General features: G+C 38.0%; 1 protein-coding gene across 2 annotated transcripts in view; it reads right to left on the bottom strand.

Moving 5' to 3' along the window:
• Nucleotides 1-16,100, bottom strand: part of ribc2 (RIB43A domain with coiled-coils 2) — a 30,909-nt gene extending 14,809 nt beyond the window's left edge. The window contains exons 1-3 of one of the 2 annotated variants that reach the window (XM_039770183.1): nt 15,909-16,100; nt 7,795-7,876; nt 5,421-5,765 (exon numbers count right to left, since the gene is read on the bottom strand). In XM_039770183.1, the coding sequence (XP_039626117.1) occupies nt 5,421-5,765; nt 7,795-7,876; nt 15,909-16,025 (544 nt within the window). In that variant the 5' untranslated portion in view covers nt 16,026-16,100. Of the gene's footprint in view, nt 1-5,420; nt 5,766-7,794; nt 7,877-14,163; nt 14,184-15,908 lie in introns of those variants that run through there. The other variant, XM_039770184.1, reaches the window with a different exon arrangement.
• Between the last annotated feature and the right edge of the window lie 278 nt (nt 16,101-16,378).

Here is a 16,378-nt window from a genome sequence, read left to right as displayed (position 1 = left end):
GCTCCTTCTTGCTCTCTCTCTCTCATTCTTTCTCTCTCCTGCATTGGCTTTCTCCTCCTGCTTCCTGCCTTTTCCTGCAACCTCCTGTTCTTTCCTGTTCTATTCTTTTTCCCTTTAGCCGACTCGTGCAGCTCCTGGGAACAATTACGGATGCAGACCACTTCTCACCTGTGCACTTAGGTGACAAACGCCCACATCACGCACTCCTCAGGAACCGCTTCAGCCACACACCACCACACCCCCTCACTAAGCCGTGAGTGCGGTGATTACTTAGCAAAACTGGCCTTTTTGACGGGAGCTGTGGACCCCCTATACCACAGGAGGAAGCTGGGATAAGAGGAGGTTACAGTTTTGAGGGAGAGTCCCTCTGCGTGATGCACTGAGAACAATGTACAGTACAGGGAGAGACTGAATACGTGCAGAAATCATCTGCACGTACGAAGTGGAAGGGAAACTGGCTTGTTCATCAACCGAGTGTGTGGTTGTGAACAGATGCAAAAGTTTGGCAAACTTTTTGGTCGTAACCCGATTTGTACGTGTTCAAAGATGTTCGTGAACCGAGGTTCTGCTGTACTAGACATTAAACGATAACGTATGTGTATATATACACATACATATATACACATATATATATACACATACATCCACATACAGTATATACATATCTATATATATACATATCTACATATATTCACAGATACATATACACACACACATATATATATATATATTTATATATATATATATACCCTTTGGGTGCGAGCAACTGTTGCTGGGCGTGCCAGAATCCATCGAGGAAGAAAAATGAAAAGCATTATTTGTACAAAATCTTAATTTATCTATCCATTCCTAAATAATTAAATGGGCAGGCTATTTCGTATCAGTGCAATACGCTACTTGTTAAAACGGATGACTTCTGCTCTTATGTGCACGTAGTGCTGTGTGGGCATTATGAACTATCGTATCTGTTCAAGTTCTATTTAAATTTTAAATATAAGTAATTTTTATTTAGTCGACAGAAATATCTTGTTAGGAATGTAAGTTAAATTTAGTCATCATTGCATAAATTTTTTTCACCATAGAAATGTAAAGACTAAATTCAACTTATATTCCTACCAAAGATATTTCTGTCATCTAAATAGAACCTACTTATATCCAAATAGAACTTAAAAAGATATATTTTTTCGAATCTGATTGCGACTTTTAGATCGACTTAACGCGCACTACATCGAGCCCAGTGCTATTGTGCTCTTGCCTGCCTGGCTCAATAAGTCACTGTCGCTTCGCTCTTACTTTTTTACCGTTCATTTAATCATGGGCCTCTCTACAGTTTTGTTTATTTTTGGTTTGTAATGTTCATTAAATTTACGTATCATCTGTTCGATTGGTTGACCGTGCATCTCACACCTAGGCCTTCAGTACTGCTCCGTCTGAATCAACCCGTCCCTCAAAACTAATTTATGGTTATAAAAACCATCTTAATATGCAGAAATACAGTATAAAGAACCACTGAATCGCAGATAGATAACACCTGTAGCCACAATAAATGTGTTTATTGAATAGACAAACCAGGGGTGAAGAAGTTCCTTTCTACTGCAGCCACAGTCGCAACACATGTAAAAAACATCAATAATAACTCATAAACTTGCAATATTATTTAGGAAAATCGCAACATTTTACTCACCAGAAATTTAGATTATTTGTAAACAAAATCCATCCTCCTCTCTTTCCTCAAAAACAGTTCAATCACTCTGTCGTACTGATTATCCGTGCGCCTCAGTTTCATCAAAAAGTCCCTTTCTATCGCCATCGAAGCTAATGCTGAAAGTCGAACCTGCGGCTTCTATCCAATCAATGGATCTGAATACGGTGACGTCACCATACGCCTGCTAGAGGGCCGTACTAACACCAACTCAAAATCTGATTGGTTGAAGCAACAGGTTAATCGATATTTATTCTGTGTTAGAGTGCCTGCACAACGGATTGCAACAACAAAATATAATTAACATCAGTTTGTGATTCAGATATTTTTACTTATGAATATGCTAAGCACAGTCCGTCACCCACGAAAATTTACCTTATATGGGCAGGCACACAACTCCGCCTCCCACAGCCATCGAGCTGCAGTCTATTACAGTATATGGATGAAAAAATAGGTTCCAGTTATGAACATTATGCATAGAATTTTGAAATGAAACCTGCCCAACTTTTGTAAGTAAGCTGTAAGGAATGAGCCTGCCAAATTTCAGCCTTCTACCTACACGGGAAGTTGGAGAATTAGTGATGAGTGAGTGAGTGAGTGAGTGAGTGAGTGAGTCAGTCAGTCAGTCAGTCAGTCAGTCAGTCAGTCAGTCAGTCAGTGAGGGCTTTGCCTTTTATTAGTATAGATTAATGTATATTTTAAAATTTGTTCACTGAAGCTTCATTTATCTAGTAGCAGGACATGCAAAAGGGTTTCAATAGACTTGTGAACCATCCTGCAGGGATAGTTTCTGGCCCCTAAACTGGATTATGTGGGTTTGAGGAGGTTACGTTATGTTACTTTGTAATAGAGGGGGCTTGCCTGGTACTGCCTAGGGAAAAAGTATTAAGAGTACAAGGGAAAATGAGTCGGTTGAACCAAGAATAGAGCCCATATTTGGTGAACTCTTGGGAATCATGAAGTGGACCAATGACTTTTAGAGGCCAGTTATATTCCTTATGTGAAGACTAAACAGTGCAGAATACCACTCGAGGAACACCTTGCTTCTAGACTGTACAGGGTCATAATGATGGAGTACCTGTTATGTTCTATATTAAAGGTTTAGGGATGCAAGAAGACTTGAGTTTACCAGGGGCAGATGTACAAGACAGAACTTGAGGAAGGTGTTCCTGACTCCGGAAGCATTTCTGGGGGATTGCCCCAGAAATGCAATTGAGTAGGAGCTTAAAAGATACTCTCTGAACAGACAGGCATGAGCTTGGAGTCAGGGGTGTACTGTTGATAAAGGCTTCATTTGCAAAGTTGGCAGTGTGAACAGATATTTAGATGTAAATGAGTGGGTGCTGGATTTTTATGTTTGGATTGAAGATCAGCCATTGCACCAGGCAGGCTTGGTTCAAATTCCATTTGTAAGCACCTTCTCACATGTTGGTTTGATTATGTAAGAAATCCTACTATTTATCCTTGCCATGGGTTGATTTTCTTTGAGTTGTTTTACCAAAATCTCTGGTTTGTATTAGTTTGCTCTGGGTAAGAGTAGCACACAGGGTTGTCCCCTGTCATTATATGCACAACATTTCCTGGAATGAGAAAGCTATAGATATAGCTTGAACAGTTTCACAAAAAGCTGTCCATTTGTTATACCCCTTTGACCGTTAATACAACTTGAATAGTGAGACATTGACACTATCAAAACACTGAAAACCAAGGCAAAGGGCATACTTACTCAATTTACTATGCATTCCATAATTCTTGAATGTCACCAGAGAAAAGAGACAGTGTCACTGGCTATTTCCAGGCAGGCGTCTTATGTGCCAGTGTTGCCACACACTATGGATTAGGTCAGCAAACAGAAGACTATCCAAGATCTAGCCATCAGACTGATACATTTGAGAGATTGTTTCAGACCTGCCTCAAGGACTGTTGTTGAAATGGCTAGCAGATACAATGCCCACATCAGTCACAGGACAGGAAGGGAGAGGTTTCATGCGGCTGGCCTAAGAGCAAGGTGATCTGACACAGGTCCTTGACTTTCACCTCTTAGGCATCTGACTCTACAATTAAACAATGGCAGGCTGCTTGCGTAGAATGTGTGCATTCTCCATGTGTCTATGTGGGTTTTCCTCCCATAGCTTAAAGTTGTACTGTAGATTAATGGATGATTGTAAATTGGCCCTGTGAGTGTGGGTGTGTGCATGAATGGATACTGCAATTTCTGATTCCTGGCTTGTGCCCAGTCTGCTGCTGTGTTAGAATCCATCCCTTAGTAAAAATATATACTGTGTGTGTGTAAAATAATCATGTGCATCAACAGTACTATACAGTTAACGTGAAGGCAAATGCATAATGTAAAGGCTTTAACATTACAAAACCACTACCAAGGAAACTTAATGCCTAGGATGAAACAAATAAACATCTCTCTATCTTTCTGTTATATAAATAAATCTTGGGTTGAGACATGATTTTCTCGGAGACATTTTAACTTCCCGCAAGACAAGGAGGACAGTTTCTATGCAGGCTTTTAAATGTTCGAAGCACACTGTGACATGCAGATCACGCAGCACGGCACAAACAGCAGCAAGCCAGCTGATCTGTCATAAAGGAGGTAAAAAAAATGTTCACAATGTGAGTGGCAGATACGCAATGTGGCTGGCACGTAGCATGCACAGGGGGGTAATGGGGGTGGACGATCAAAGAGAACAGGGGGCAAAGCCCCCTAGTTATTAGAAAAAAATCCTGGGGACAAGACGAGACTTTTTAGCCTTGGACGAGACGCGATTTTTTCAGAGAGATACTTTCACGTCCCACGAGACGAGACTTTGTGGCAAGAGATTTAAGCACACCCGAAAATAAAAGACAAAGAGTAGATGACAAAGTAGAACATCTTAAAAAGTTCAAAAACGTTGGCATGATACACATGCAGAGCAGGTAAGAAATAATGAAAGTACTAAAATTCGAAAGTCTCAAAAAAATGATCGTAAAGATCGCCATTAGTGCTAACAAACAGAAATGATTACTCAGTGAAATAATGGAACAGCGAAAAGAGATTGAATATATTGTTCGGATTTAAACTTTAAGTTGGAGACTTGTAGGTCGTCTAATTCGTGTTGCCATTAGGGAAAAGTAGTGTTTCTTCCTAATGAAGAGGCATAATGAAAAGATTTGTTGTTTGGTGAACGTGAAATTCATATACACAAGCAGCAGAGACACAAAGTGGCTGGCGCGTACCGCAGGCTGGTGGGGTAGGCGAGCGAAGCTCCCTAGTTTTAATGAATTTTACTTTTTTTAAATTATGTAATATAAACAGAAGTATGTGTTAAAGGTTACAAAAATGTTTTTAGGAAAAATCCATTTAAAAAATGTATCTGCAAAACTGATGCCAATTAATCACAATGAATACCCACACATTCACACAAGGCTAAAACGGAGCCACACTTCAATTTAAGATGCATATATCTGAGGTGCGAGAGGAAGCCAGAGAAAATCTGCGTGAGCACAGAGATAACATTTAACTTTACACAGAGAATGTGAGAGCCAGGGGTTGAAGCAAACCCCTGGAGCATTGAGGCAGCAGCCAATACCACTGCAATATCATGCCCCGTCTAAAAAAAAAGATTAAAAAATCTTTCATAAATAGCCTTTTTATAGTTGAATCAAAACATTTAAATATTGGTGCCCAAAAAGTACCCTTTCCTATTTGTTATAATTAGTAGTGTACCTCTTATTCGATGTTCCTGCTGAGCCTTTTGTAATTCACTTTGTTGTTGAAGCAGCCATTCTCTTAGTTGTTCTTGCTGACACTTGTATCTTTCTGGCTGATCTAAATCTTCTCCAACCATTTTCTGCACCCCTGACACACATAACCTCGGATCATCATCAGCTATCCTTGCGGGGATATCCTTCTTAAGCTCTTGTGGGTCATTGAGATCAAATTCACGCCTGTCTTCCATCTTCTGGAATTGACTCCTGAAATCATTGATTGCCTTGTTCAGGTTGTACATATCCTTCTTTTCTCTATCATCTAATAGACAGTTGATTTTATCATGAAGAATCATGCTTTCAGCTGGAAAAAATGCAACAAAGATATTAGCAATTAGAATTCCTCTGTTACACTCTTTGTGTGCTGTATTTTCAGTCTGTCCTCCACTTCTAACAGGTTTTGGTTTCAAAATAGCATCTCCTTAGGCATTAGGAGAACACATATTACTGCTACTCAAGAAGATGGTATGCTTGAAGACAAGTACAAAACATTCCACCACTAACCACTTTGGTAAAGCTAATACAACCCCTACTTACATATAAACATTTTGTTAAAAGTTAAGTATATAATCTTCCACAAACACTTACTCTTTTCTTAAATATTCCATTTATCGTAAAGTGATGACTGTTAGGAGCAAATTAGCTTTTTCTAATAAAGCTTTCATTTTCTCTGTAATGCATTGGTCTTGCAAAGGGGTTCATGGTTGAATTCTTTAAGACTGAAATAAAACATTGTGGTGCTAGTTTCTCTGACGTTATTAAGAACACAATTTTCCCACCTATGAAATTTCAATCATGGTGAAATGATCCACATAGTCAATGCAGTTAGGCAAGCAGTTAGGTACTACCAAACAACTCACAGATGAAGAACTGTTAACTGTTAAGATTCATTTCAGATTTTATGCTTTCATTTTTGGCCATTAAGTTTTTTTTTAGTAGTTAATTAAAATTGACATTACGTTTTGTTATATTTTCTTTGTCATCATTCGCATTGTCCTCATTAGTTTCATGGCAGTTGCCATATTGTTTTAGAAATTACATTACCTGCTAGTTACGTGGCATATCCCACCATGTGGGCATAGCCAGATCTCATTCTGTGATTATGATAGCAGAGTAGCACTACTGTTTAAACCTTTCAATTAATGGTTCCTGATCTTAGGACATTTTAAAATGATGCTTGTTTTGACCACAAATTTCTGTTTTTCATTTTGAATTGACTTGTTTCCTAGTTAGTCTTTGTTGGCTCTAGATTAGAACTTCTGCCTATTTTTCTGAATACTTTTACATCTGCTTATAGACTCTTAATTTCCTAGCCTAAAATTTGAAATTTACTTTTTTGTACACAGTGCAATACATGCATAACACTGAGGTCAATATATCACAAACAGACCATTTCATATACTGCCTAAGTGGATAGAAGTAAGCAGTTTATTAAAGGAGCTGACAGATGTTGATATAAAATCTGTTTGGCTACACTAAGTTAACAAATTGGAAATACCAGAGGCATACCAGAATGTACAACTTGTTCTGTTTTGTCAATACAGCTGAAAACCAAGCTATGATCCACTCCTATCACCATGAAAGGCACTTGATTAAATAACTAGCAAAGGCTGACATGACATGAAGGACTACAAGTCAACCCGGTTGAGTAAATTAGTGTTGCAAAAGAGATGTATCGGAAAGCACAGCTTTGTAAAGTCACCTGAAATCTGAAAACTGTTGTAGATCACTTTTCTTATAAACAGTGCATTTGCATATAGACTTCCAAGCTGGATAATGTCCATGCCATTAAATGTAGGAAAGTTTTGAAAACATTGAAATCTTTAGACTTGTCAGTCGCCAGGACCCAATGAAAATGGCCGAGAGGAATGATAAAGAAGAAGCTGTTCTAATTAGAGTTCCATCACTAGTTCATACACTGAATACTACCGCACTGCTATCATCCTCTCCCCGATGAATTCAGGCTGTAGCGAGTTCAAATGAGAAAAAGAGCCATTTGTGAGTTGTACCTAAAAAGTGGCCACATTTCTAAATTCTTCTCTAAACACTTTAAGGATCCTGTTTCCAAAGCGATCATAATTATATTTTTCTTTTAATAAAGCATGCAAATTGGGTTTAACCAAATTTAGTAGGCGTCTGGTTCTGTAACTGGATTGTCATTTCCTTAGCCTTCCTAAACAAATAACTTTAAAAAGTTTCAAAAAAGTGTGCAAAGGTTTTATAGTCTAAACATGTGGTTTCATGGAAGCATACACAGCATTTGATCTTCTTGCAGGATTTGAGAAGTCTTTTGTTTTGCTTCATTAGCAACAGGGATGAGTTGGGCTTCTTACCGTAGGTGTTGTGCTTTTCTAACTCCTTTTCTTTCCTTAGCTTCTTTTCATTTACTTGAATATCTAAGGCTTCCTTGTCCACCTAAGAAAATATATAAAATATGAATTAAAAATTACAATTAAAAAACAACATTCAGAGTGCTGCACAATAGGGTTATTACTCACTCTAGTAACCATTTCAATTGGAAACAAAAGACTAAAACATTTGAATAAGAAATAAATCTTGTTCAGTGTGTGGGCTGTCACGAATCAGCAGTAAATGTTATGTTTCAGTGTTTTCAAATGATCATAGTCTAAGGCGTTTCCTGGTAACTGATATTTCTGATATTTTATAAGAGTCAGGAGAGAGGAGTTTGGAAGTGGTCAGTTCACAACAAGCTCTGTGCTGTTTTACTAGAAAAAAAAAAGATAAATCACAAATTACGTTTACATTTGTTTGCTTAGCAGAAGTCTTACAAAAGAGGTTAACATAATCGAGTAAACATCAGTCTTCAGTAAAAGCATAGACTCATATTCCTCTTCAGAATATTAACCAAAAGCACATTCTCAAGAGAGCTTAATCTAACTCAGTTACTGAGGTGGACTTGAGTTTATCCCAACAACACTAGATACAAGGGGCAAGAAGCCAACTTTTATGATTTGCCAATCCATCACTGGGCCCACTCACCCACACTGGGTCAGTTAAGGATTGACAATTAACCTAACATATAGTACAAGTATATATGAACTAGCTGTCCCCTGTGGCTCTACTTGTGTAGTAGTGAATCAGGACAAACGTTAAAAATGAATAAATAAATGTGTATCGCTAGCTAAGTGAAGGCAAGGCACACTCTAAAATGTGGCCAGAGGTTTACAGACATGAGCGGAGGCTGACGCGTGAGCGAGGAGGGCCCCACCTGCCTCCCTACTCCTGACATCACACATTCTCCTCCCCTCGGCCTGCAGCCTCTGTCTCAGATTAGTGCGAATATAAAGCTCCTGCAAGCAAACTATATATAGATAATATATAATTAAGAGTGTTGGAAGAAAACCCACCCACACAAGGGGGAGAATGTGCAATCTGGGCATAGGATTCAAATTCGGGATGCTGAATCCATGAACTGCTCAATATATCATTATTGCTTTTGATTGAACTGTGGGTTTATTACAATGTACACAAACAGCGTTTTGTGCATAAGAGGCCACACTAGCATTTTCACATCATTTACAAAAGTATCATCGCCCACATTAAAACAACTGAAATCGCATATGATGTAGATGGTTGCCTACAATGGGCATATGCCAAAAACCTCTTGACTGAATGACAATGCCTCCAGCTACAGGATGTATTGCAAAACTATAGCAACTGTTTTTTTTTTTCTTTTTCCATGTAAGCAGCATTCAAAATGTACAAGTTACATAACAGGTAAGCAACACAACAAGAACCACAGAAAGCAATTCTTCTATGTCCAATATGTTGAAATATGGTTTTCTACCAGGAATGGTGACTAATCAGGAAATGAGACATTGTAATGAACAGGAGAAGTCAAAGAAGGGCTATGTATTAATCACAAACTAATCAGAGCTTCATTAGAGTCTATGTTTTCAAAATTCTCTTTTTTTCCCTGTGCACACTGAAGCACTGAGCTGGCATTGTCACAAGTATACGAGCTCTGGAGAGCATTTTCAAAATTCTCCATTTTTGATGTTAAAAATGCTGGTATAGTGAGGACAAAAGTCAAAAATGGAGACTAATGTCTTTATTTGTAGAAGTGGACATTGCCTAAGTGATGTCCCTCCTGAGCATGCTCAAATATACAAGGCCAGTTTAAGGTTATCAAGCTGACTTGCACATTAATATGATGTGGGAGGGCACCACGGTAGTTTAGTTACAAATCTGCTGCCTTGACCACTAACTTTACATTTTCTTGGCATTGTTTCACAAACCCCTTTCTCCATAACATGTTTAATGGGAAATGGGGCCAATTCTACTAAGTAGCACTAGATGTTAACCTTGAATGGGCTCCAGATGGGGCCACAAGGACAATACACAATGGCTTGAAAGATAGAAACTGAACTCAGATACATGGCACTGACAGGCACATTATGCCACATTTCAAAATAAATTGCATCCATCAGTTTATCCAATTGTATATTATAAGGTCCTGGCAGCATCAGGTACAAGGTAGTAAGGAACCCAGAAAAGACCAAAAGAATCAGAGTAGGGTAACAGTCTATTGTGTACACCTATTCTCATTCACACTTATCGCTATGGATCTCTGCTTGTGTTTCAATATTATGTTTTTTGTTCATGTTGCATTTCTTCTTTTATACTAGATTTGTAATTAATGTATTGGTCACTGTGTTCTTAAGTGGAAGTGGTCAAAATAAGAATGAAATAAAATTAATTTAGTTCATACAGGGCCATTGTAGAGAAAACAAACATGTAAGAGAGATAGGAGAAAAATTACTAAAAGTAAATATATTTTTAAACATAGTAAATTAATTTCTTATAGCTTCTTTTATTGAACTCCATCCTAAAACTCAGAAAAGTACAAATGACACTGTGCGTTCAGCACCTCATCCTTCTAGGTAAGAGGGGCACAGTGCAAGGGAAGGAAAAACCTGAACTAAAACACCACAAAATACTACAAGGGAAAAAAGTTATGCAAGTAGACAAAAAAGCAACAAAAATCCATACAAAATTGGGAAAATGATATTAACTAACAAATACAAATCGGCTCCCAATAAAGTTTCAAACATTCAGATCTTCCATCTGTCCATCCATTTTCTAAGCCAACTTATCCAGAGCATGGTCGCAGGGTAACTGGAGCTTACTTAACCCAGCAATTAGCGGGTGCAAGGCAGAAACAATCTGTAGATATCTTCCTTAATTTAAATAAAACACAGCAAGGCATATCTATCCATTGGGCTTTTTCCTGAGTTCACACCACTTTCGATCCACTCCCCCTAGACAGAGTTAGTTACACTGACAACATTGTAGAGACATAGCTAACCCTGGCAACAGTATTCCCAAGCCTTTCTTCCCAACATGTTCTGAGTCTCCCCCTGGGTCTTCTCCCAGTGGGCTCTGTGTTAGGGTTAGGGTTAGGGTTAACTATTCTCCCAAAAGATTTGAAATTCTAAAACTGCTTATTCATATTGAATCCAATGGAAACATAGAGTTTATACTGGCAGCACTTGTTGCAAGGCAGAAGCCAGTCCAGGGTGGATTTAAGTCCATTGCTGGCCAAGAATTACGTAACACAAATGTTATTCTATCTGTTTATCTGAATCTGAACGTAATTTTTGAGTAAATGGTGCTGTAAACATTAAGAGTTGAGAACCAGCTCCAGCACAAAGTGATGATTAAAATATGCCTCTTGTGGTTTGCTAGTAACCAAAGTAAACATGAGATACTATAAAACATTAAAGACAAACCATATGGTGCTGAAAATAAGGGGAATACATCCTGATGCAAGGTTTAGACCCTACGTCTGAAGAGGCTGGACACACTTCAGACTGCTTGATTCCTCTTCTTTCAATTAATAAGTGTGACATTCCCCTGGAGCAGCACACTCCCTTCAGCTCAAGCTTTTGGCCTGTTTCTAACATATTCAGGTAACATTTATTCCTGTTCCTGGGCCAAACAGCAGTTTAAATTCATCAAACAGTTACATACAATAGGAAATGTATTTATAAATAGATAACATAATATGTACAAAAACAAGAGCGCACATAGCAAAAGAAAACATCATAGCACAATCTAATTTGAAATGTGACTCCCCCCTCCATTTAAAGTACACTTATTGGAGTCCACAAGAATGGACATCAGAGTAGCATATAGTAAGCAATCACAGTGTTTATATCAACTATGCCTTTCCACAAGAAATGTGGAAATTTCTCAGTTGAAATGTCATTCTGTACAAAACAATTACTAATGTTGCTATTATTATGGCACCTTGGCGGTGTGTGTTTAACACTGCTCTAGTATATCTCATAGATCCAGTTACTAAAATGAGTATCAGCCTAATAACTAAATGTTTAGGTTGATAAATGTACTTACGTCATTTATAGATAACTAAAAATTGGCCAAGTGTAAGCTGATGCACAAATGTGCACTGCAATAACCTGGCAGCCCTCCTGAAGTTGGCTTTTGCCTGCGCCCAATGATAAATGGATAGACTCTGTGGCTTTGTGACCCTGTAATAGAAGAGTGGGTTCAGGGAGCCAAAGAATGGATGTTATACTATTTTGATACTTTTCTAGCTGCCCCCCATGGCTCCGCTCATGTAGTAGTGACACAGAGCAAACTATAAAAATCAGTTAAAAAAAAAATGTAATCCTGGCCAAGTGCAAGATAGGTAGGCTCCAACATCAAATGCTGGCACTGTATCTGATCATTAGGGCCCACGATTTACTGCGGCAAGAAATCATAAAATCCGGCGCGGCAAATGCAGTACCAGAACTCCATAAGACTAATTCGTAACCCAAGCAAAATAAATGCAATTTTTCTTATTCTTAATCCCTAATAATAATCAATCATAATTCGTAATACCAATCAAATAGGTATATCAAAGCGTTCACATCCACACGTTTTAATCCACATATTTGCTTTAGGCAAACGATGCTGAAACATATGTATTTTCAACAAACTATCGAATAATGTTTCTAAAATTATTGTTTATTTATTGTTGAAGAAAATGCCACTGTAAGCTCGTAGGTTTTCTTGTGACAGAGAATATCACAGTGGTGACAACACCGATCCATATTTTGAGAACGAACGTGCCACATCAACAGAAGAGATCGACAACGCAATGTCAACTTTAGCAAGAGCTGCTAAGCGAGGCAGTCTGTCCTCTAAGGCACGCCAAAAAGCAGTGATATCAGCTGGAATTACTTCATGAGATGCTATGTCCAGATAAGCTTCCCATTCATCTGCTGCGGCCATCATTGTTGGCATTGATTGTGCATGATCAGCAAAATTTTTCGATAAGAGTGGTAGCTGTCGTGGATCAAATATTCTCACAGATCTGAAAAGGTCTATTGCCAGCTGTTTGGTTCCCACAAAATATTCTTCAAGTTTAGCATCAGCATTTTGCTTTGCATCTAATCAATATGCCTCAAATGGTGAGATTTCATTCAGATTTGGTGGCAGTTAGGTTAATTCCGCGGCGTGGCATTTTACCTCTGCAAAACTCTAAATTCCGCGGGCCACGGTAAATTGTGGGCCCTACTGATCATGTTCAGCGTCCACCTGTGTGGGGAGAAAGGCACATGGCTACCCTCTAAAACACACTCTGATTTTTCTCTCCAAAACTTCAAATGTTACTCCTTAACACTCTGTAGATGATAATGTCTGCTGAACAAATAGGTATCGCTAGCTAAGCCGAGGCAAGGTACGCTCCAACAAGTGGCAATAGATAGAGCGACATGAATAGTGCTGACGCGTGAGTGATGTATTTTTATTATAATATTATACAGAAAAAAACTACATGAAATTAAAATTATTTTGATGTCAAATGCAAAGATTTTCAGATGTTTGTTGCCTTTCTGTAGTAGTAGTAGTATGGTCATGTGCACGCAGTACAGTGGAATTATTACTTCCATGTGCAACCAACATACAACACATTGTCACTTTCCAGCACCATGGCAACTACGAATGTATTAAAAAACAGATCTTGTCTCCCTATTATGTAAAAAAATCCTGGGATGAGACAGGACTTTTTTCAAGAGATTTTTTCAAGTCGCGCAAGACGAAACGTTGGCCATGAGATTTTTTCAAGTCACGCCATCCTCTCAAACATTTTCAGCCACACACATGGTCCTCTCACCTCTCATTCATGTTAATGCTTTTGACAGACACAGTTCCTGTTCTCTAGGCTTTTATAAATTTTAACGTTTTCCTCACTTTAAGTTCCCAATTAAAGAAGACATATTATGTCCAAATCTTATTAAAGAATTTCATCACGAAGGGTTATCAACTGAAGAAATGAGTACACAGGCAATCCTAGCACCGAGAAACAATGAAGTCAAACAAATTAATGCCAAAAATGACGATAGGTTACACTGCAAATTGGTTAAATGTGTATCAATAGACTATGCTGAAACAGTTGGTGGTGATCGTGTGGAAGATGAAAACATCAGCTGTTTTTTAATATGGTTAATTACTCGCTGTAATGTAAAATAGTTAGTTCTATTATGCATATGTAACAATTCCCATGAAAATAACAATCTGTTAAAATTGTACATCCGCATCCCCATATGCGAGTGGCAGAACTGCCAAGAGGCTAGTTCGAACAGGCCCAGGGGTTGGTGAATGAAGCGAGCAGGGGCAAAGCCCCCTAGTATTTATTTTAAAAAAAAAATCAATTTACCCAATGTACTTACAGTATTTTGTTTCTATGATCCTATTACTTGAAACCTTGTGATACAGCATTGTGCTGACATTTGACTGAATGAACCATAAAGCCTCAGGTAAAGATATATAAAGGTATATGACTAAGTCTACAGGTAAATAGTCTAAAACTGAGACAAAATCAGATATTTTATATTTCAGAATAATTTACAATAAAATATGTGAGTCTGTTATTTAAATGTTTCCGGTGTTAAACAAGCATAGAGGTAAATGTGCCATTTAATTTACACAGTGAATTACGCTGTTTGCCTTCTATCTACTTACTTATTTTCAACCAACAAAGGAAATGCAGGAACCATTTCTGGATGGAGCTAACAGTCTCACACACATATGACTACACAACCTAACAGCTTCTCTTCACACACAGATCTCAAGATGAAAATGTTAATCCACTGTACCAGAGTGTCAGCCTTAATTCAATAGCACTGAATATGATATAATAAAAAATACCTGACATTTTGGACTGTTTCAAAGGCCATTTACTGTATATCAAAAGACAGTTCAGTCCCAGTGTATTGGTTCAAACATTTTGGACAATTTTTTCTATCTATCTATCTATCTATCTATCTATCTATCTATCTATCTATCTATCTATCTATCTATCTATCTATCTATCTATCATCCTATGTAAGAGACTATTAGGTAATTCACAAGTCCACTTTACTTGTATGTTTTCAGTTATTTCTGTCTTGAAGATAAATGCTATTGTGTTCATAATTGTCGGCTGGATGATGGCACACCCAAGCTCACACTTAAACAATGAGTAGCACTGCCATATCAATGGTCCAGTATTCTTCACTTAAATCCTGACCCATTTATTGCCCTGTCTACATGGAGTCTGAATGTTCTCCCCATGTCTGAGTGGGTTTTCCTCTGTGTACTCCTGTTTTCTCCAACATCCCCAAAAAGGGCAATGGAAAAAAAGAAAAGAATCCCATTGCAGAGTCACTATATGTATTAACAAGATGAAATAATAATGAGGTGCTTGCTGTCCTGTGAAAAAACATATAAGCCTTTACAGAGAAAACTGATTAATAAATAAAAAATAATTAAGCTCTATTAAAAATTAAATAATCTATTAAATTAAAAACACAAGCACATGTAACATACCAGACACACGGCCAGACTAAATGGCTGAGCTAAAGAAGAAGATATTTGACCTTGCAGGTTGATCTATTGTTATTAATGAAGCTTCTATAAGTTTTTAAATTACATTGATTCTGACAGAGAGTTGAATGCTATTTGTCGGACGGATGAGGGTGAGCGTATAGAATCAGTCCTGTGCAGTCCTATGCAGTCCTCTGGTCTGAAGCACTAAAAGCAGCTGCACAATAAAGCTCAAGCATTCAGTAATAAGAAAAAAACTCTTAGCGTACAGTGTCATTTGCAAGACTGCATCTGAAAGTAAGCGGAAAGAGGTCTCCGCAGAAAATTTTGAAAAAGCATTTCTGCAGAAAAAAGGAAGAATTCAATTCATAAACCATTATTCATAATCAATCATAATATAAAATCAAGCCCAGTTAATCCAATTGTGGCTTGCGAGCAGCACTAGGCACAAGGCAGGAAACAGCCCTGGATAGTATATATTCCTAAACAAAACTAATGTTCTGTTATTTTGAACTTTTTCTAGGCATATTGTTTTTTACAGCTCTGTACTAAATGTTCTAAAATACTGTCAGTTTGTAGATAATAATGATTTAATATTAATAACATTTACCCCAATTGTTCTTATTTTAGCGTTGAAAATCCTGTCCTGGCGCTCTAGATCCATATTTCGTCTTTTTTGCATATAAGTAGCAAGTGTTTGATTCTCTGGAAGCTTTGTTTTGTACATTTTTCTTTCTTTCTGCTTTTAAATCGGTAACTTTGTATCTGTATACTTTTCTGTAGATCCTCGCCACAGCTGATCAATAGAAGTAAACAAAGTAGTTGCCAGGAAACGCGGGAGACGCGAATTGAAGGCGCTGTGAATCACACAAGGAGAGCGTAAGTGAGCACTCAGCCAATGGCGTCACGTGTGGGCGTGGTTAAGAAGGCGCACTGTCAGAGAGACAAGGGTTCGGCTGCTCTTTGAAAACTCTAACTCCAAGTCCCCGGCCTTCCATAGTTCGTAGAAAGAGAAGGAGAAAAGCAGCTGTATAGTTTTTCCAGTTCGAAAAAGGAACTGAAAACGTTTTCCGACACGGA

Source organism: Polypterus senegalus, chromosome 11 (assembly GCF_016835505.1).
Source record: "Polypterus senegalus isolate Bchr_013 chromosome 11, ASM1683550v1, whole genome shotgun sequence".
Taxonomy (NCBI): domain Eukaryota; kingdom Metazoa; phylum Chordata; class Cladistia; order Polypteriformes; family Polypteridae; genus Polypterus; species Polypterus senegalus.
Note: the sequence above shows the minus strand (reverse complement) of the source record. Positions and strands in the feature narration are given on the sequence as shown.